This window comes from Xyrauchen texanus, chromosome 6 (assembly GCF_025860055.1).
Source record: "Xyrauchen texanus isolate HMW12.3.18 chromosome 6, RBS_HiC_50CHRs, whole genome shotgun sequence".
Taxonomy (NCBI): Eukaryota; Metazoa; Chordata; class Actinopteri; order Cypriniformes; family Catostomidae; genus Xyrauchen; species Xyrauchen texanus.
The window spans coordinates 28381097-28401682 of NC_068281.1; the positions used below are offsets into that span (position 1 = coordinate 28381097).

Sequence of the window (20586 nt, forward strand, 5' to 3'; positions counted from 1 at the left end):
CTATTCTCTCATCTTCTCCTTTATATTTTAAAAGAAAAGGAAATCCCTTTACCCTTACCCTCATTTAGCATAAAGATAACGTACTATTCCATCTCATCTTGTATAAATGGCTGAATTGAAACTAGTGGCGTAAGAAAGGCATATTTTTCTTACTTCTGCAGGACACCTTGACCACATTCGACTTTCGAAATGATAGGAACAGCATCATTGTTCAGTCTGATCTTGAAGATGTTGTGGAACATGAGACAAAGCCATCACCACAATTACAATTCATAGCTGTCCAAACAAACGCAGATATAAGGTGCAATATTTAATTTAATGTATATGTATATATGTATGCATGTATGCATGTATGTATGTATATATGTATATATGTATAAAAATTATGTACACATAATCTAGGTTGCTACAAATATTATTATATATTTTTCTTTTTTAGGGAAGAGGAGGACGAACAACAATTTCATTTCAGCCTTAAAGACTTTAAATGTGTTGCAGTGTTAGGCCGTGGCCATTTTGGAAAAGTAGGTGACTGGTTGTGCTTACCTTTTAATTTTTCAGTTATGAATCCATATAGTACTTTTCTTTTCTCCACAGGTGTTACTTGCCGAATACAGTATTACAGGTGAAATGTTTGCCATTAAAGCCCTGAAGAAGGGAGATATTGTCACCCGTGATGAGGTTGAAAGGTGATTCTTCTCCTTTGTTTGATGGACAGTGGTCCCAGAAGTATTTGGACACATAAGACAATCTATGAATTTTATTGCATTTAATAACAAAATATCAAACCATGTCAGGATTCCCACGCTTCCTGGAATTTTGCAATGCAGTTTTCCAGTCTTGGAAAAAAAAAAAATCAAATGTCCTGGAAAATAATTATTTGTCCTGGAAAATATTTTGTTAAAGAATCCCTGTCACATAGTACATTCTCTGCTCATCTGCCGTTATCGCTACTTCTCTCCGACGAAATTGTTTAAGTATTGATTTAGTATAAAATAATATTTTCTTTTTCTCGTTTCAACATTGCTAAGTAAAAAACACATAAGTTATATACTTTAGACAACAATGACTGTAAGACCACAGATTTGTCTTTTTTTTAAGTAATTCACAACCTGGGTAAGTAACATGGCGATTCAGCCTTAATACCTTGGGATGTGAATTAGTTTTCAATAATTAAATTATCGCAGTCAGCTTATAATGTGGTTACCAGATCTAATATGTGGCAAAACATGTACAGAATCACGGAATCTAGTTGTAAAAAATGGCATTAGCTGTAAAACACAGGAAATCATGGAATATTACTTATTCGGATGACAGTTAATGTTTGAATTAATGCACAATTAAACAAATTAAAATTACGATATATCCTAGTGTGACAATGTAATTGCAAAAGTATGTGATTTATTTAAACATATATAGTAATCTGCAAGTGATGCATGCTTCTAAATGAATGTGTGAAGCCACTCATACACTAAAAACACTACATGATCATCATGCGTGCGTTTGAGTGTAGAGAGCAGAGCACTTTGAAGTGCGCAGCACATACAGACGATGTATTTATTGAATTAAATCACAGTTTTACTAGTGTTAATAATCATACTGGGTCATGTAGCAAACTGCTTATCTGGAGGTCAGAAACTACCGTTAATAACACAGAAACGGCAAAATAAAAGCTCAAATTAAATGGACGCATGTGTTTTTGCTTCAATATTGAACTTGTTGGGCACATAAAATATCAAGTAGGAACTCTGCAAACAATCTGCAGTTGATGCTACATGCTTTTGTCAAAACTATCTTAACTTACTTGGGCATATTTGCAATTACATTCTTTCACCTGTTTTGCTTTATGTATGCGTGTATGATCTTTCTTTAAAAGTAAATGTCAGTTGGTTTGAATATAAAATGCAATGACATTCATTGATTTTTAAGTGTACTTGATCTACTTTTTGGGTCCACAATCTGATCATTTGAGAGCAAGACTTATCAACTAATGTCACTATTTAATGCTTTTTGTGTTGTTTTTGTTTTCAATTCAGCTTGATGTGTGAGAAGAGGATATTTGAGACTGTGAACAGTGTACGACACCCGTTCTTGGTCAATCTTTTTGCATGTTTCCAGACAAAGGAGCATGTGTGTTTTGTGATGGAGTATGCAGCGGGAGGAGACCTGATGATGCACATTCATGCAGATGTGTTTTCAGAGCCACGAGCCATGTGAGTGATACACACATGAGGACTGCAATGTATTGTTTCTCCAGCAGCAACCTGATCTTTTCTGACACACAACAGACGACTTCTCAGAGTGTAACGTGTATTCAGCTTTATTTTTTTTCTTTCTTTTTTGTTGTTTCAGGTTTTATGCAGCTTGTGTTGTCTTGGGATTACAGTTTTTACACAAGCACAAGATTGTATACAGGTATAAGGAAAAAAATGTTGGGGCTCTGTGGTAGGCTATACTGTATTCGCCTGTAATGGTATTCACTTTCATTGTAATTTTAATCCAGTAATTTGAGGATGATTAAATCTATTCTGCAGAGATCTGAAGCTGGATAACTTACTGCTAGACACAGAGGGATTTGTCAAGATTGCTGACTTTGGTCTTTGCAAAGAAGGTAGGGAAATGTTTGCTTTCTTATATTCCCTGAAGGCTGTACAAGCACCAGAGACAAATGTCATACTGTCTTCGTATTAGGAATGGGTTACCAGGACAGAACAAGCACTTTTTGCGGCACTCCAGAGTTTCTGGCTCCAGAGGTCTTAACCGAAACATCATATACACGTGCAGTGGACTGGTGGGGGCTCGGTGTGCTCATCTTTGAAATGCTTGTCGGGGAGGTCAGAGCTCATCCACTTAATCATTTCTTCTTCAACACCTCATAACCATTATCCTAGTCAAGGCAAATAAAGTTAGTGTGTCTAATGTTGCTTTCACACTAGCGTTTTTGGTGTAGACCTGAGTTTTATTGACCATAAAGTTTAGTTCATTGTTCTCCATTTCATGCTTTCTGATTTCAAGCTATATTACCTGGCGACTGTGCTTAAAGGAATAGTTCACCCAAAAATGAAAATTCTCTCATTATTTACTTACCCTGATACCATCCCAGATGTGTATGACTGTCGCATCAGAGTCCTGGATGAAAGTTAAAAACATTTAATTATCGACTTGTTTCTTACATAAACACATTGATTAGCTTCAGAAGAAATTAATTGATTGACTGGAGTCATGTGGATTACTTGTATGCTGCCTAAATGTGACTTTTGGACCGTCAAACTGCTGGCACTTGTTTACTTGCATTATAAGGATCTGACAGAGCTCTATCTTCTTCTAAAAATCTTCATTTGTGTTCTGCTGAAGAAAGACAGTCATACACATCTGGGATGGCATCAGGGTAAGTTCATTTTTGGGTGAAATTTTCTTTTAAATAGCTTCTAGTGTTGAAAAGGAAAGCATTTTGCAAATGTATCGCAGCTTATAAAAACATTGTGGGCAGGGGGACTTAGGCAGTCAAATTTGGGTACACATTCACTCAAGAAAATGTTCAGTGTGAAAGTGACCACAAGATCATTCATAAATCAGTTCATCTTGCAAAGGAAAAACGGTTACGTGTTTTTGTAGCCATTCTGTGTGACTTGTGTTTCCATAGTCTCCATTCCCCGGTGATGATGAAGAAGAGGTGTTTGACAGCATTGTGAATGATGAGGTTCGCTACCCAAGATTTCTCTCAACTGAGGCCATCTCCGTTATGAGAAGGGTTTGTACCAAAAGCAACTTTTCCATTTACTCACCAAATGGTCTTCTAGTACTAATATTTGTAGGCAAATATAGTAGAAATATCTGTCTGAAGTCTTATCCGTTTGTTATTGTTTTCCAATTTTGCCCATAGCTATTAAGAAGGAATCCAGAGCGACGGCTTGGAGCTGGTGAACGCGATGCAGAGGATGTCAAGAAACATCTGTTCTTCCGAGTGAGTTCAGAACCATCATCTGATATTATCTCTCTCTGAATAAATTATTACTTGTACCTTGATTTTTTTTTTTTCTTCTTCCTCAGAATATTGACTGGGATGGTCTATTAGCAAAGAAAGTGAAGCCACCATTTGTACCCACAATCCAAAGTTCCAGCGACGTTAGTAACTTTGATGATGAATTTACCTCAGAGGCTCCAGTGCTGACGCCGCCCAGAGAACTCCGGCCATTAAACCAGGAGGAGCAGGAGTTTTTTGCAGACTTTGACTATATAGCAGACTGGTGTTAGCCATGTGTCTGCACTCCTCCCTCTCACACACACACACACACACACATGCAAAAAATGTGAATCAGTCAATTTTATTCATTTGCAATGTCATAGCTGTCATTCTCAGTGTTACTGTAAGATCATCATAAAACCCTTTCCAGTTTTTTACTTTATGAAGAAACTTTATTTAAAAATATTGAGTATTTAGTTACCACCACATTCAGGTCTGGGATAAAAACAAATATTTTAATAGAAATGATTGAGCATCAGCACTGATCACGAAAATTGTGTCAATTGAACAGGTATTTAACTGTACAAAATAGTACTCGTTGCATTGTTTTAATGTAACTTGATAAGCTTTCCAGGGTCTGAGTTGATTACTTCTGGTTTGTCTCTCTGTCTGTGCCATCAAACAACCCCTAAAGTTGTTGAAGTTAGCAACAACCACATTTATCTTGCCCATAGAATTTCATCAGCTATGCATTAACTGTCATGATTAAGAATAATGTGCATTTATTTTTATGTATTTGAAATTTCTACAAGGTACCTAGTTACAGTGTTATAAAGCCATAGACTGAGATGATAGGTAGCCACTTTCAGATATTTTTATCTCACCAAAGAATGTCAATTTAGCCTCCATTACAAAACTGGCTTAGTATCTACATGTTTTTATTCAACAGAGTCTACACACCTCCTTCCAGTAGCCTACAGTATGATTCTATTATGGTCCTGCAACTGCAAGTTAGTGTAAACTAAAAATATAAATTACAATATTTACAACTCCAATTATATACAATATGTAATTGCTCTAAAACATGAAATGTTTGCTATATCTTCCATACAGTGAGTTGTTTATCTCTCAAGCTTTTAGTGGATTTCTATGTGACAGGCAGGCACATTACCTCATTTGAGTTGTTCTTAGTTGCCTACTTAAATTCCTCCAATACATAGGTCTTTGTTTACAAAACACTTAGTGTGGCTCAACTACTAGACATGAGGCATAACAGACTGGAATCCATAAGTGACACCACATGTCAAAATTAAATATATTAATAACTAGATGTTCCAACCTGTGAAAGTCTTGAAGTACATTCAGAGCAGAATACTCAACAAAATAGGCCTGACCCTTAATGTAAGGAGCTATCGAAATGGAGGGGTAGATGCTAGTTTTAGGCATGTTATATAGGCTATACTACATAAACACTAAGCTGGAAGCACTAATTCTTTATGCATTCTAAGTTATCCATGTTTTATCTGAATTGTGGACAAAATGGACTGTACAAAGATTTTAAGTCTGAGCATTATGCAAAGAAAAATGTTTCAATGGTACACAGTCTTGAAATTTAAGTTGACAATGATGTAAATAACCATAATTTTTAATAATTATTTCAATAATTTTTGCCAACAAATTGGCCATTATGAATGAAACAAAATTAAATGTTTATGTAATTAACAAACATTGTAAGTTTGTCTCTTTTTACAAAATTTGTAGAGCTGATGTAAATTTATTATTGTTACTTCTAAAAGGATTCTCTGGTGTTTGACTGTGCTGTGAGAACAGGAACAGAAACTTCTACGTCATACTCCACCCATCATGAAAATGAAAAAAGAGGGGAAATGATATAACCATTCATGAGTTATATGCTTCATGCTCACTCAAAGCTCAACCCGTTTTGGAGATTTCCAAGATGTTAAAAATGCTTTTATATATATAAAAAGCATTTATTTTAAAATGCAAACAAGCTAACAAAATTAAACTTTTACAGTAAAAAAAATAGATTCTAATCTTCAGATTCTCACTTGAATATATGTACAAATAATATATAGAGAGAGAGAGAGAGAAAGTACAGCCCCGCTATCTGTGTTAAACCTTGGAATATATCTTCTGTACTTTGTCAAATCCCTGCCATTGTCTTTTCAGAAGGATTGCGTCTTCACAGGGGAAGAGCAAACCTTGAACATTTCAAAGAGAAAAGGCGGACAATTCTAAAAGTACTACGCGCAGTGAGTGTGGGGCACACGGGTGTTCACAGTTGAGGCAGCTTATCCACTGGTGTGTCGAATTTGAAGTCAGGAGGAAAGAGATCTGCAGCACGGGGGTAGATTAGGCGATATGACTGACGGATGGTGACGTCTGCCACACCGGCACTGTCCCCAATTTCTGCACATAAAAGGAAAAAAAAACACTTCCATATATCTAGGCCAAAAAGCTTTAACCAAAATCACTATATTACAAAGTCTACAGCCAATTTATCCAGCTTGAATCAATAATTCTGTGTTATTCCACCGTTATTTACTGAAATTGTGGTGTTGGATATTTCAAGATACTAATGTCTGCTTGGAGTACGTCCAACAAATACAGCATAAATCCACATGCATGACTTTTGCAATTATTTGCATGCCAAATCTGAATATTGATGTCTTCAAAGGCTGGGCGGTAAAGCTAAAATAGTCATATTTAGATAGTTTTCAGATTTTTGACAATCTTGATATTTATGTTTTTGCCTGTATTGTTAAAATATATTGGGGGCATTTGCACTTGGTCACTTCATTCGTTTTTACTGATCAGAATAAGCACAGCCACATTCCATTTACTCTTGGCCACATCAATGTGTATCCACCAAACGAATATACAGTAAATATGATCCTCAATTCTTGCATCATATGCAAACGAGTTCACTTCTGTGATTATGCTAATGCCGGGCAGCGAATTTAAAGGATGTGATTTATTAATTGATTCGAAATTACTTTGCCCAGTGCACGTGTGTCTGTGTGTGCGCACTGTTTTTTCCCCTCTGGGCTTGCAATAGGCAAGATATGTCCATGCACGTCAGCTGTGCTTATTGTCAGTGTTTGGGTTCAGTTTCCTCAAATATCTTTATCAAATAGACACACTTTCAGTCTCTCTTCCAACACGCATCTGTTTCTTAATTTGGTAGTATTTATAGTGTGATGCCAGCCCTATACAAATATTCAGTCACAGCTATTGTATTTTTAATTTCCCTATGCTGAGGTAGCGCTGTTTGCAGAGCCGGTGTCGGGATTAATTGTGTCCGCCCTTAAAATTGAGTCTGCATCTGACGTCATAGCGATTTCTAACGATTCCATTGTCTCATAGGACTTTTAATGAGTACTATATTCACTGGCCGAGTAAAAATCCTTTAATGATGTGTCAACGTAACTTTGTAAATACAACATTTAATGACTTCTAAGTAATTTGTTACACATAATAGTATATTACCACAACTATAGATCATGAATTTAAACATATCTTGTTCTGTGATTTTCAGTTAGCTTCCATTTGGCAAGCTATCTGTTACAGAATTACTGAACCACAAATTCATATTTACACACCTTGCAATCTTATATGACCACCAGCAATTATGATGGAAAAAGCATTGTGTCCTGAGCAGTTACCCCCGGAGACACCCCCATCGGAAAGTCATTTATTTTAAAAATGAATTAACACAAAAAGGTCAAATAAAGTGTCTAAGGGGACTGTGATATCACTGAAAATAAAAAGCATTTTAGTCATGATCAATAAATGTTCGGCAGTGCAGAGAAGGGGGTGGATTGGCTCATGCATGCCCTTCCCAGACTGGTTGGCAGCTTTTTCTAGCGGCTTGGCCTCTCAAGAGCCAGCAGAACGAGGATCATGGTAACACGTTTTCTGGACCTGAAGAAACCGCTCTCTCTAAAGCCGCTCTCGGCATGAGTGACTGTTGTGTATTAACATTTGTATTTGAATACTGTTAACTTTCATTTGATTGGCTGTTATAATAACAGATAAAAAGGGAGCGTGCCTTCAAGTGTGCGCGCAGTATACCAAAAGCAATTTAAATTAAATTGTATGAGTTCCTAACGGACAAAATCTGTTTGGTTAATCAGCAAATAAAGATCATCAATCCAAGACTATCCATCATCGTATTATTGCGATAGTAAATACATGACAGTGACGAGGTACCATTATGTGACACATCACATACGTTTCTTCCCACTGCAAGTTACGTCAAAATAGATAGATTATATACTGTTTTATTACAGAGTGCAAATACTATATGCCACTATTTACAGCAAGTGATATGTATCATACCTAAAAAATAAATTTCATTAAATATATTTATTAATTTGTGCATATGATGTGTGCTTGTTTATTTAAAAAAAAAAGGCACTCTTTCATTTTTGTACTTCTGAAGTAGTTATACCCATTCTGATAAAAATGCTAAAATATCAACTGTAGTTTAAGCGTTACACTTTTAAATAAATAGACTTGTTTATTTGCACAATTTATAGGTGTACTTGAAGGTAGGAGGCCCCATTTTGAAAATTTGCTTAGGGCCCCCATGATGGTAGGGCGTTGGCTGTTTGGGCGGAGTAAAATTTGCATTTACAGTTGACCAAGTTGAGGTGGTTTGAGTCAGACATATATCCATCTTGAATCTGACTTAGAGAGCATTTACACTTGGTCTTTTTATGATCAGATTGTTAAAAAAAAAAAAAAAGTAACAAGTGAAAATACCCCCATTGTGACTATCTGATAGATCTCTCAGCTCTGTAAATACCACAAAAATGAGCACTGAAGCCTAAATAACAGATATATCATTACACAAGCCTCCTTCATGCCACACAACTAGAGTGTCTTACCCTTCTGTGTCTTTTTCTCAGCAGATGCTTGAGAGGCCATGTAAATAGCTGCAGCTGCCACTGAGATAGGACTGCGGCCTGGAACCAAGTCCAGTTCTACGGCCTTCCTGGCGATGTAGGTGGCCGCCATCTGCACCTGTTTGGGCAAACCCAAGTTGGAGCAGAAACGGGACAAGAAGTCTCCAGTTGTAATGAGGTCCACACTTGTCTTGTGGAGCTCGAAGCAACGACCAATTTTCTTCTTTGAGATGCGAGAGACAGCACAGATTTCTGAAGTGGAGGGAGATTTAGATTATTAATATATACAGTGCATCTGGAAAGTAATCACAGCGCTTTGTTATATTACAGCCTTATGCCAAAATGGATTAAATTCATTATTTTCCTCAAAATTCTACAAACAATACCCCATAATGTCAACGTGAAATAAGTTTGTTTTGAAATCTTTGCAAATGTATTAAAAATAATAAAAATCACATGTACATAAGTACATTCTTTGCTCAATATTTTGCTGAAGCACCTTTGGCACCAATTACAGCCAAGTCTTTTTCAGTATGATGCTACATGCTTGGCACACCTATTTGTGGGCAGTTTCTCCCATTCTTCTTTGCAGGACCTCTCAAGCTCCGTCATGTTGGATGGAGAGTTTTGGTGCACTTCCATTTTCAGATCTCTCCAGAGATGTTAATTCGAGTTCAAGTCTGGGCTCTAACTGGGCCACTCAAAAACATTCACAGAGTTGTCCCGTAGCCACTCCATTGTTATGTGTGCTTAGGGTCGTTGTCCTGTTGGAAGATGAACCTTCACCCCAGTCTGAGGTCCAGAGCACTCTGGAGCAGGTTTTCATCAAGGATGTCTCTCTGTACATTGCTGCATTCATCTTTCCCTCGATCCTGACTAGTCTCCCAGTTCCTGCCGCTGAAAAACATCCCAAAGCATGATGCTGCCACCACCATGCTTCACTGTAGGGATGGTATTGGCCAGGTGATGAGCGGTGCCTGGTTTCCTCCAGACATGATACTAGCCATTCAGGCCAAAGAGTTCAATATTTGTTTCATCAGACTGGACAATTTGGTTTCTCATGGTCTGAGAGTCCTTCAGGTGCCTTTTGGCAAACTCCAGGCGGGCTATCATGTGCCTTTTACTGAGGAGTGGCTTCCATCTGGCCACTCTACCATAAAGGCCTGATTGGTGCTGCAGAGATGGTTGTTCTTCTGGAAGTTTCTCATCTCTCTAGGCCAGCTCTAGGAGGAGTCCTGGTGGTTCCAAACATCTTCCATTTAACGGATGGAGGCCACTGTGCTCATTGGGACCTTCAATGCCGCAGAAATTTTTCTGTACCCTTCCCCAGATCTTTGCCTCGATACAATCCTGTCTCGGAGGTCTACAGACAATTCCTTTGACTTCATGGCTTGGTTTCTGCTCTGACATGCACTGTTAACTGTGGGACCTTATATAGACAGGTGTGTGCCTTTCCAAATCATGTCCAATCAACTGAATTTACCACATGTGGTCTCCTATCAAGTTGTAGAAACATCTCAAGGATGATCTGTGGAAACAGGATGCACCTGATCTCAATTTTGAGGGTCATGGCAAAGGCTGTGAATACTTATGTACATGTGATTTTTTTTCGTTTTTTATTTTTAATACATTTGCAAAGATTTCAAACAAACTTCTTTCACATTGTCATTATGGGGTATTGTTTGTAGAATTTTGAAGAAAATAATGAATTTAATCAATTTTGGAATAAGGCTGTAACATAACAAAATGTGGAAAAAGTGAAGCGCTGTGAATACTTTCCAGATGCACTGTGTGTATATATACACTCACCTAAAGGATTATTAGGAACACCTGTTCAATTTCTCATTAATGCAATTATCTAATCAACCAATCACATGGCAGTTGCTTCAATGCATTTAGGGGTGTGGTCCTGGTCAAGACAATCTCCTGAACTCCAAACTGAATGTCAGAATGGGAAAGAAAGGTGATTTAAGCAGTTTTGAGCGTGGCATGGTTGTTGGTGCCAGACGGGCCGGTCTGAGTATTTCACAATCTGCTCAATTACTGGGATTTTCAAGCACAACCAATTCTAGGGTTTACAAAGAATGGTGTGAAAAGGGAAAAACATCCAGTATGCGGCAGTCCTGTGGGCGAAAATGCCTTGTTGATGCTAGAGGTCAGAGGAGAATGGGCCGACTGATTCAAGCTGATAGAAGAGCAACTTTGCCTGAAATAACCACTCGTTACAACCGAGGTATGCAGCAAAGCATTTGTGAAGCATCCCACAAATCTCCATCAACTGCAAGATGCTATCCTATCAATATGGGCCAACATTTCTAAAGAATGCTTTCAGCACCTTGTTGAATCAATGCCACGTAGAATTAAGGCAGTTCTGAAGGCGAAAGGGGGTCACACACAGTATTAGTATGGTGTTCCTAATAATCATTTAGGTGAGTGTATATATATATATATATAAGTTTAAATATCAATGGCTGAATATTCTTTGCAATATTTGGAGATAACATCATCAGTTATTTGGATTAATAAATAATGTCAAAAGCCCATAAATCAGTAAATTCAGCACATTACATCAAGCAATGGAAAAGAATATGGTCTTTTTACCTTTAAATGTTCTTGGGACCCCTCCTGTCAACATGCTATGTAGAGGCAGGCTGAAGCTATTGCATCATTACTTCTGCCTTTCAGACTCTTCTGTTCATAAACTTGTTTAAACAAGTTGTTTGTTCGGTCCTGATGGATAAAGAGACCGAAATTTAAAAGGTGTGTTCTCTTACGAGAGGTTCTCTCGTATTATGTAAGCTAGCTTACGCTACGGGAAAGATTCATCTTTTCTGAGATATTGAAGCCAAAAAATTATCCTTAATTTTTGTATCCATTGTCAACGCAGTGCGGCAGCTGCAGACCTTGAGCGAGCTAGCTAGCGAGCTCATAGGTTGCTCTGCGGCAACTGCTGCAGCCTATAGACGAGCTTGGGCGAACTCGCATCCAATGAGAGGCGTCCGCGCGCTCACTGCATCAAAGCCCGCCAAAATGGGCGTGACTAGAGTGCATATAAGCGTAGTTCGTAGGTTGGAACCCTGATTTTCATCTCTTCAGCGAAGCTCTCCGCATCGCTGACCTGGAAGCCGCGTCGCCGTTTGAGGCGCATCTAGCAAGTGTGGACAGCGCTAGAAGAAGCCGGCCGTCTCAGCCACCTTCAGCCATCCTGCGAGCTACGCCATCCGACGACGTATCCTTTTATTCAGCAAGCTAGTTCTCACGAACTATTCACAAAAGAGTACGAGCGTCTTTTTCAAGATGCCTCGCTCCACTTGCGCCTCATGTCGCGCCCTTCTCAGCACAGGAGACCGCCACATCATCTGCGCTCTCTGCCTGGGACTGGGGCACGCAGAGCTCGCCCTCACTGAGGGCGGATGCGATTTCTGCGAGGAGCTACCGATGTCGACCCTGCGGGCTCGACTCGAAGCGGTCAAAGCAGAAACCGCCGCGCCGCCTTACCCTCAGCCGCGCAGGAAGAAGCGCCACTCACAAAGGCTGCCGGAAACTGTGGTTGAAGCGTCTGCCTCGCCGGAGCCTCTCCCTCGAGCATCGCTTTCACCCTCCCCGCCCCCCCGGGACGCGCAGTTGCCGCCGAGCGGCCGCACTGCTGCCATCTCGGATGACGAAGCGGAGGATAAGGGCCGCTGTTCCATCATGGCTCGGACAGCGATGAGTGGACAGGCTCCCAAGACTCCTCCTCAGCCCAGGAATCCAGCAGGACCCGCGCCGGAGTCGAAGGGGAGTTAACACGCCTCCTCACACAGGCCGTCGACCGCCTCGGGCTCGAGTGGTCACCGCCCCTGAGCAGGCACCCAACAGACTCGACGGCTGCTTTCTTCAGAGCCATCGCCGCTCTACACCCGCGGCCGGGCCGCTCCTTCCTGCCGGAATTACATACGGAGCTTGCAAAGTCGTGGAACGCTCCTTTTTCAGCCACGACCCGTTCACACGTCTCCACCTCTCTCGCGTCGGTGGACGGCGCCACTGAGAGAGGCTACTCCTCCATCCCCCCGGTCGAGGACTCGGTAGCAGCACACCTTTGTCCGCCCTCCGCGAGATGGCGTTCCAAGCCTGTGCTCCCGTCTAAGGCCTGCAGAGCGACTTCCGCCTATGTTGGCCGCGCCTATTCCGCCGCCGGCCAAGCCGCATCTGCTCTGCACTCAATGGCCGTTTTACAGATCCTACAAGCAGACCTTCTTCGGGAGTGGGATGAGAAAGGCAGGCACCCAGAGGCTGTTACTGATCTACGAAGCGCGACAGACCTCGCCCTTCGCGCTACCAAAGCTGCAGCCCAAGCTCTAGGGAAGTGCATGGCCTCGCTGACTGTGACTGAGAGGCCCATTCTCTGCCCGCTCTGTCACAAGACCAGCCCTATGTGTAGAAAATGTGCCCACAATCCAGTGTTCACTTCTGCACACAAGCACTGCATGTCTCGTGTCCCCACCAGAGCACGCTCACATAAAGCGGTTACGAACCGCTCGAGCGCTAGAGTCAATAAATGCGCCCACAAATGCGTCGTGCGCCCATTCTCTGCCCGCTCTGTTACACGGCCAGCAACCATTCCTCTGTGTGTAAGTCCCGTGCCCATGACTATGCTTACGCATCACGTAACAGATGTGACTCTTTCCCCATTCATTCCAATCGGAAGTCACTCACAAAACAGCCTGTTCATGCTGTCTGCGAGCAATCATGCATGAACACACTAAACGCAGCTCACACATTTTGTTCAGCTCTGTGTGCGGCAATCAGAGCGAATTGGCCATTCACCCTCTAGCGTTATGCTTCAAAGTGTGGGAAGCTATTCCAGGGATATCCAAGTGGGTGTTAAGCACAATACAACAGGGCTATTTGCTACAGTTCGATCGCCGCCCTCGCTTCAGAGCGTGGCTCGAAACCACTGTGAACACGGAAGCAGCGTGCATGCTTCGTTCAGAAATAGCAAGCCTTCTGTGCAAAGGGCCATAGAAAAAGTGCCACCCTCTCTGAGCGAGTCGGGGCTTTACAGCCGTTATTTTCTTGTTCCCAAGAAAGACGGCGGCCTCAGACCCATATTAGATCTCAGGGTTTTGAACAAGGTGCTTGCAAAAGACCGTTCAAAATGCTTACAATCAGGAAACTCCTCGCGCATGTGCACCAGGGGACTGGTTTATTTCTCTCGATCTGAAAGATGCATACTTTCAGATTCAGATAAATCCCGTCACAGGCCATTCTTGAGATTCAGCCGACGGCCAGGTTTATCAATACACCGTCCTTCCGTTCGGCCTGTCCTTAGCACCCGTACTTTCACGAAGTGCATGGATGCGGCGCTCGCACCCCTACGGAGTCAGGGTTTCGCGAATTCTGAACTATTTGGACGACTGGCTGATTATGGCTCAGTCACATATGGAGCTTCTGTCTCACAGAGCAGTTCTCCTCAGCCATCTGAACAGTTTGGGTCTTGCAATCAATTGGACCAAGAGCTCACTACAGCCCAGTCAGACCATTTCCTTCCTGGGAATAGAACTAGACTCCGTGGCAATGACGGCTCGCTTATCTACACAGCGCACGACGCCGTGTTCAGCGACTAGCCGCATCTTTTCAGATGAACAGCCTCACGCCTCTGAAGAAATTCCAGAGAGTGCTAGGTTACATGGCCTCAGCCGCAGCAGTACTTCAGCTGGGTTTACTGCACATGCGCCCGCTTCAGCATTGGCTAAACACCCGGCGTCTCGCCGGGCTTGGGCCACAGGCCGCCAGCCCATCAAGGTGACTCAGACCTGCATATCAGCTCTGCAGCCCTGGACAGTGGCCGAATGGTATCAGCGGGGAGTGACAATGGGAGCTGTATCTCGCCGAAAAGTCATCTCGACAGACGTGTCCAACACGGGTTGGGGCGCGGTCTGCGAGGGCTCTCCGGTTTTCGGCCTATGGTCAGTTCAGCAAAAGCTCCTTCACATAAATTGTCTGGAAATGATAGCGGTCGAGTACGCGCTCGTGCGCTTTCTCCCGGTCATTCAGGGTCACCACGTCCTGGTCCGTTCGGACAACAGATCTGTGGTATCCTACCTAAACCGTCAGGGCGGTGTCAGATCCAGGAACCTCTTCCATCTGACAAAACGCATATTGAGTTGGTCCCAGTGCCACCTGCGACGCACGTGCCAGGCCACCTGAACGACAGCCCGGACAGACTGTCCAGAGACAATATTCCCCCAGGGGAATGGTCCCTGCACGCTCAAACAGTCCAGACGTTATGGCACCTATTCGGCAGAGCAGAGATAGACCTCTTTGCGTCCAAAGAGAACTCTCACTGCCCAATATTTTTCTCGAAAAGCGAGGACGCGCTGGCCCAGGACTGGCCCAGACGCCCGCTTACGCCTTCCCTCCCGCCTCGCTATTGCCACAGGTAATGCAGAGGATCAGGGAAACGCGTCACTCGGTGCTCCTCATAGCCCCGCGTTGGGAGAATCAGACATGGTTCCCGGAGCTTACGCAGCTGTCACTGACAGCGCCGTGGCCCATCCCAGTGAGAGCAGATCTCCTCTCTCAAGCTCGCGGCACAATCTGGCATCCCCACCCAGAGCTGGGGCTGCATGCGTGGGTGATCAACGACTACCCGTCGCTCTGCCAGAAGGAGTAATAAACACCATCATACACGCTAGAGCCCCTTCCACGAGAAGACTCTATGCGTCAAAATGGTCTGTGTTCTCAAAATGGTGCACCGACAGAGACCTGGACCCACGGACATGTGGGGTGTCGTCGCTGCTCGTATTTCTACAAGAGCTGCTGGATAAGGGCAGATCCCCATCCACGCTCAAAGTGTATGTGGCGGCCGTTGTGGCGTTCAGCTGAACCCCTGCACGGCCAGTCATGGGGTAAAAGGAGCTGGTCATCCGCTTCCTCAGGGGAGCTAGAAGGATGAACCCCCGCGCCCCCATCGGTTCCTATCTGGGATCTTTCTATAGTTCTCGAAACTATGAAAGCCCCCTTTCGAACCACTTCAATCCGTGGATTTGAAATACCTTTCACTCAAAACCGCTTTTCTGACTGCCCTGTCATCAGTCAAACGTGTGGGAGACCTTCACGCGCTGTCTGTCAGCGCTGCGTGTCTTGAGTTTGGACCAAGTGACTCCAAGGTCATTTTAAAGCCTAGACACGGCTATGTTCCCAAGGTGATCGGTACTCCTTTCAGAGCACAGGTCATTTCCTATCGGCGCTGCCAGCACCGGATAGCGACGCGACGCCAATCTCCTTTGCCCGGTCAGAGCACTGAGATTGTATACTGCGCGCTCCGCTGCTTTCAGACGCTCCGAGCAGCTTTCGTTTCGTTCGAGGGCGCACCAAAGGTCTCGCCGCTCGAAACAGACACTATCTAGATGGATAGTGGACGCTATTGCTGCTGCATACGCGTCAAAAGACCTGCCATGCCCGTTGGGCATTAGGGCTCACTCCACTAGAGGCATGGCATCCTCGTGGGCATGGTCCAGCGGAATTTCCATTCACGACATATGTGTGGCAGCGGGATGGACTTCCCCTCCACCTTTGTCAGATTTTACAATATGGAAGTGCCCGCTCTGCAGGCAAAACTACTAGCGGTTTAATACGCTACAGCTCCCCTGGTGAGCTGCACTGATGGGACACATTCCACACAGACCGGCACCGCCTCTGTCGCTCCCGCCCTACTATGTGCTTATGTATTACACAATCAATGACCCTCATTCTTGCCGGCCAAATATTATTTCCCCACTCATAAGGGCTCCCCGGTCCCCCTTAATTCCCTGGGGCTCATACAGTGGATGCTTGGCGCGACGGCGTTGACAATGGGTTCCGTGAGCGTAAGCTAGCTTACGCAATACTGAGAGAACCTCTCGTGAAGAGAACGTATCGGTTACCTAACGTAACCTCGGTTCTCTCTAGATGAGGGAACGAGTATTGCGTAGCCGGCCGTGCTTTCGCGCCACGCGGCGACTTTTCGCTTCAGTCAATGAAAACCAGGGTTCCAGCCTACTGAACTACGCTTATATGCACTCTAGTCACGCCCATTTTGGCGGGCTTTGATGCAGTGAGCACGCGGACGCCTCTCATTGGATGCGAGTTCGCCCAAGCTCGTCTATAGGCTGCAGCAGTTGCCGCAGAGCAACCTATGAGCTCGCTAGCTAGCTCGCTCAAGGTCTGCAGCTGCCGCACTGCGTTGACAATGGATACAAAAATTAAGGATAATTTTTTGGCTTCAATATCTCAGAAAAGATGAATCTTTCCCGTAGCGTAAGCTAGCTTACGCAATACGAGAGAACCTCTCGTAAGAGAACACACCTTTTAAATTTCGGTCTCTTTATCCATCAGGACCGAACAAACAACTTGTTTAAACAAGTTTATGAACAGAAGAGTCTGAAAGGCAGAAGTAATGATGCAATAGCTTCAGCCTGCCTCTACATAGCATGTTGACAGGAGGGGGTCCCAAGAACATTTAAAGGTAAAAAGACCATATTCTTTTCCATTGCTTGATGTAATGTGCTGAATTTACTGATTTATGGGCTTTTGACATTATTTATTAATCCAAATAACTGATGATGTTATCTCCAAATATTGCAAAGAATATTCAGCCATTGATATTTAAACTTATATATATATATATATATACACTCACCTAAATGATTATTAGGAACACCATACTAATACTGTGTGTGACCCCCTTTCGCCTTCAGAACTGCCTTAATTCTACGTGGCATTGATTCAACAAGGTGCTGAAAGCATTCTTTAGAAATGTTGGCCCATATTGATAGGATAGCATCTTGCAGTTGATGGAGATTTGTGGGATGCTTCACAAATGCTTTGCTGCATACCTCGGTTGTAACGAGTGGTTATTTCAGGCTGTTCAACGCAATACTCGTTCCCTCATCTAGAGAGAACCGAGGTTACGTTAGGTAACCGATACGTTTTGCTGAATGGAATTATTAATTACAGCAGCAATCCTCTATGGTCATGTTGGAGAAAGAATCTCCTTTGGATTTTACATTTTAGTTTTTACTCGCCAGACTTGACAACATGCAAGTGTAATACAACTGAAAAAGATAATAAGCAAAGCAAACCAAAAAAGGGAGCCTCTTCATATATAGGAATTCACGCAATATAGTATGCAATATTGTACATTATATTTAATATTTTGCCTTATTATTTAATGAAGGTGAATGGGTACCAAACTTTTGAACCTCCAAAAAGCACATTTAGGCAGCATTAAATTAATCCATAAGACTCCAGTGGTTAAATTCATATATTCAGTAGCTATATGATAGGTGTGGGTGAGAAACAGATAAATATTTAAGACTTTTTTTTTTTTTGCTATAAATTTCAACTGTCACGATCTACTTTCGGTTTTAGCTATTAGCATCCTTTGTGCATATCGCCACATACTGAGCTGGGAGATGAGTATATTGTACAAAAGGACTTAAATATTGATCAGATTCTCATCCACACCTATCATATTACTTCTGAAAACATGTATTATATCACTGGGGTCAAAAGGATTACTTTTATGTTGCCTTTATGTGCTTTTTGAAAATTCTAAATTTTGGTACCCATTCACTTCCATTGTGAGGACCAACAGAGCTGAAATTTTCTTCTAAAAATCTATGATTACATTCAGCAGAAGAAAGAAAGTCATACACATCTGGGATTGCAGGAGGGTGAGTAAATTATGAGAGAATTTTCATTTTTGGGTGAACTATTCCTTTAATGCTTTGGTGATCATCATATTAGCAGCAGTAGTGAAGAGGAGTGGCAGACCACTCACAATGATGTTTCTTGGGAGGTTGATCCTGTCAGCCATAGTGGTGATCTCTTTGTAGGCATTGAGCATGGCTCGATCGGAGCTGCTCATGGTTCTACGATTCTGGTACTTGGAATTTCCAAACTCATCAAAGCTTGCTGCACCTGTTCTCTGAGAATGTATGAGGATATATATATATATATATATATATATATATAAAAACAACAATCACAATGAGGAAGATGATTTAATGTATGACTGGTTAAATGGGTGTTTGTATTAAGTCATAAGGAAGACTCCTCACTTTGCTGATCATTGTGGTGAGGTCTCCTCCATTGAGGAGAGGTTTCTGAGAATCACCAACACGAGAAGGGTCTTTCGTTGCTTTCTCATTGGTGAATGTTCTCCATTCTGACCCTACATCAATTACACGGTCACCTGGAAGGAAAAGCAAGTTTGTTTATTCTTAATCCCAAATGGACAAATAATTGATGTCATAAAAACCTTTTATTTATTTTTTCACTCAATATAATATAATACATAAAAATAATATGAAACAAGTGGAAATTCATAGAGTATCACACCTACTACAAGGCCACACTCAGGACAGATTATGTCTCCTGCCCTGTAGTCCTCCACCAGGAGTGCATCGAGGTGACTGGGGCATTGCACCTTTGGAAGTGAGTCTCCACTGTAACAGAAAGCAGATTGGCAGAAGATTTACATGAACTCTTGAACTCTACCGTTTGTCTGTGGATTAAGTTACAGTAAAAGCTACAGAAGTTTGCCAAATGAGACAGAACATCGCCACAAACATCAATCAAAATTAGGTTGTTGTGAACATTACATTATTGCATTTTTAGCATAAACACAATTTACATTACATTAGTTCAGAAACAATTTTTTTCTGGTCTCATGTGCACAGTCCAGGCCTGTAACTACCACAGACACCGTTATCTCTGATATTTTGCGAAGTACATTTTTACATGGTTGATTTTTTAAATGACAGCGTTTAGCCCACCAAATCAGAAGATATGGTTACATCCTTTGTAGAATCCATAAACTAAAATCACAAGATCTAAAATCTACTAATTGTGCAATGCGCATCAATCTTTGCATTACGATTTGTTAAAATATGGTATAATCATTTAAATATTTACAGTATGAAATATTTAAGCAATATCACACGAGCAAGAGTGCGATATGGCCCTACATCAGCACTGCTGTGATTCGGCCGCAGGCACGAGTGCTGTAGGTAATCATAGCAGTGCTGATTTAGGGCCATATAGCAAGATTGCAAGTGTGATATTGCTTATATACAACAGATCAATGAACAATTAAATAAAAAAAAATTAGGAAAAACTGAGTACGGTCATAAAAACACGTTTGTACTTGGAACTACTTTCTTACATGGCGGATCAGATTCTGCCGTTGCTGGTTCAAAACAAATGATGCGTCCAAACCTCCATTAGTAATTCAAAAACGTCACTTCAGAAATAGTATCACGGCTTGTGTCTTTTCGAGCAAGTTATTGAAAAAACAAGGATGTATGTGTGTGTGTGTGTGTGAGTGGGTGAGTGAGAGAGAGAGAGAGCATGTGCGAACCTGTTGCCACACCCAAGCAGAGATGCTTACAGCTTTCTGGAGATCAGCTTTCTCAGTGGAAAAATAGCATCCAAGCGGGGGTATTTCTCCCTATTTCGAGGTAGCCGGTGCACAAGAGTAGATCACTATAGAAGCCACAATGTCCTCCGACGTTTTAAAGAGCACCCATTGTGTAATTAATCAGTCTGTTGTATCTCTCAGTTGTGATGAGCCGTAATGCTGAAGTTGTTCATTTAAAGCCATTTAGAGCTATTTCCTAGTTTTAGTATTAGTAATACAAGCAATCATTAAGAGCTGTACAGGCG

The 20586-nt window shown here is 42.2% G+C and overlaps 1 protein-coding gene and 1 pseudogene across 2 annotated transcripts in view; one reads left to right on the forward strand and one right to left on the reverse strand.

Moving 5' to 3' along the window:
* The window catches only part of LOC127644947 (serine/threonine-protein kinase N2-like), a 34883-nt gene extending 29223 nt beyond the window's left edge, over positions 1-5660 (forward strand). The window contains exons 13-22 of one of the 2 annotated variants that reach the window (XM_052128403.1): positions 162-301; positions 440-524; positions 598-689; positions 2037-2213; positions 2353-2415; positions 2535-2611; positions 2692-2834; positions 3644-3751; positions 3884-3964; positions 4051-5660. In XM_052128403.1, the coding sequence (XP_051984363.1) occupies positions 162-301; positions 440-524; positions 598-689; positions 2037-2213; positions 2353-2415; positions 2535-2611; positions 2692-2834; positions 3644-3751; positions 3884-3964; positions 4051-4254 (1170 nt within the window). In that variant the 3' untranslated portion in view covers positions 4255-5660. Of the gene's footprint in view, positions 1-161; positions 302-439; positions 525-597; positions 690-2036; positions 2214-2352; positions 2446-2534; positions 2612-2691; positions 2835-3643; positions 3752-3883; positions 3965-4050 lie in introns of those variants that run through there. The other variant, XR_007970758.1, reaches the window with a different exon arrangement.
* Positions 5661-5825: 165 nt separating this feature from the next.
* Positions 5826-20195, reverse strand: LOC127644962 (transcription initiation factor IIB-like; annotated as a pseudogene).
* Positions 20196-20586: the final 391 nt, after the last annotated feature.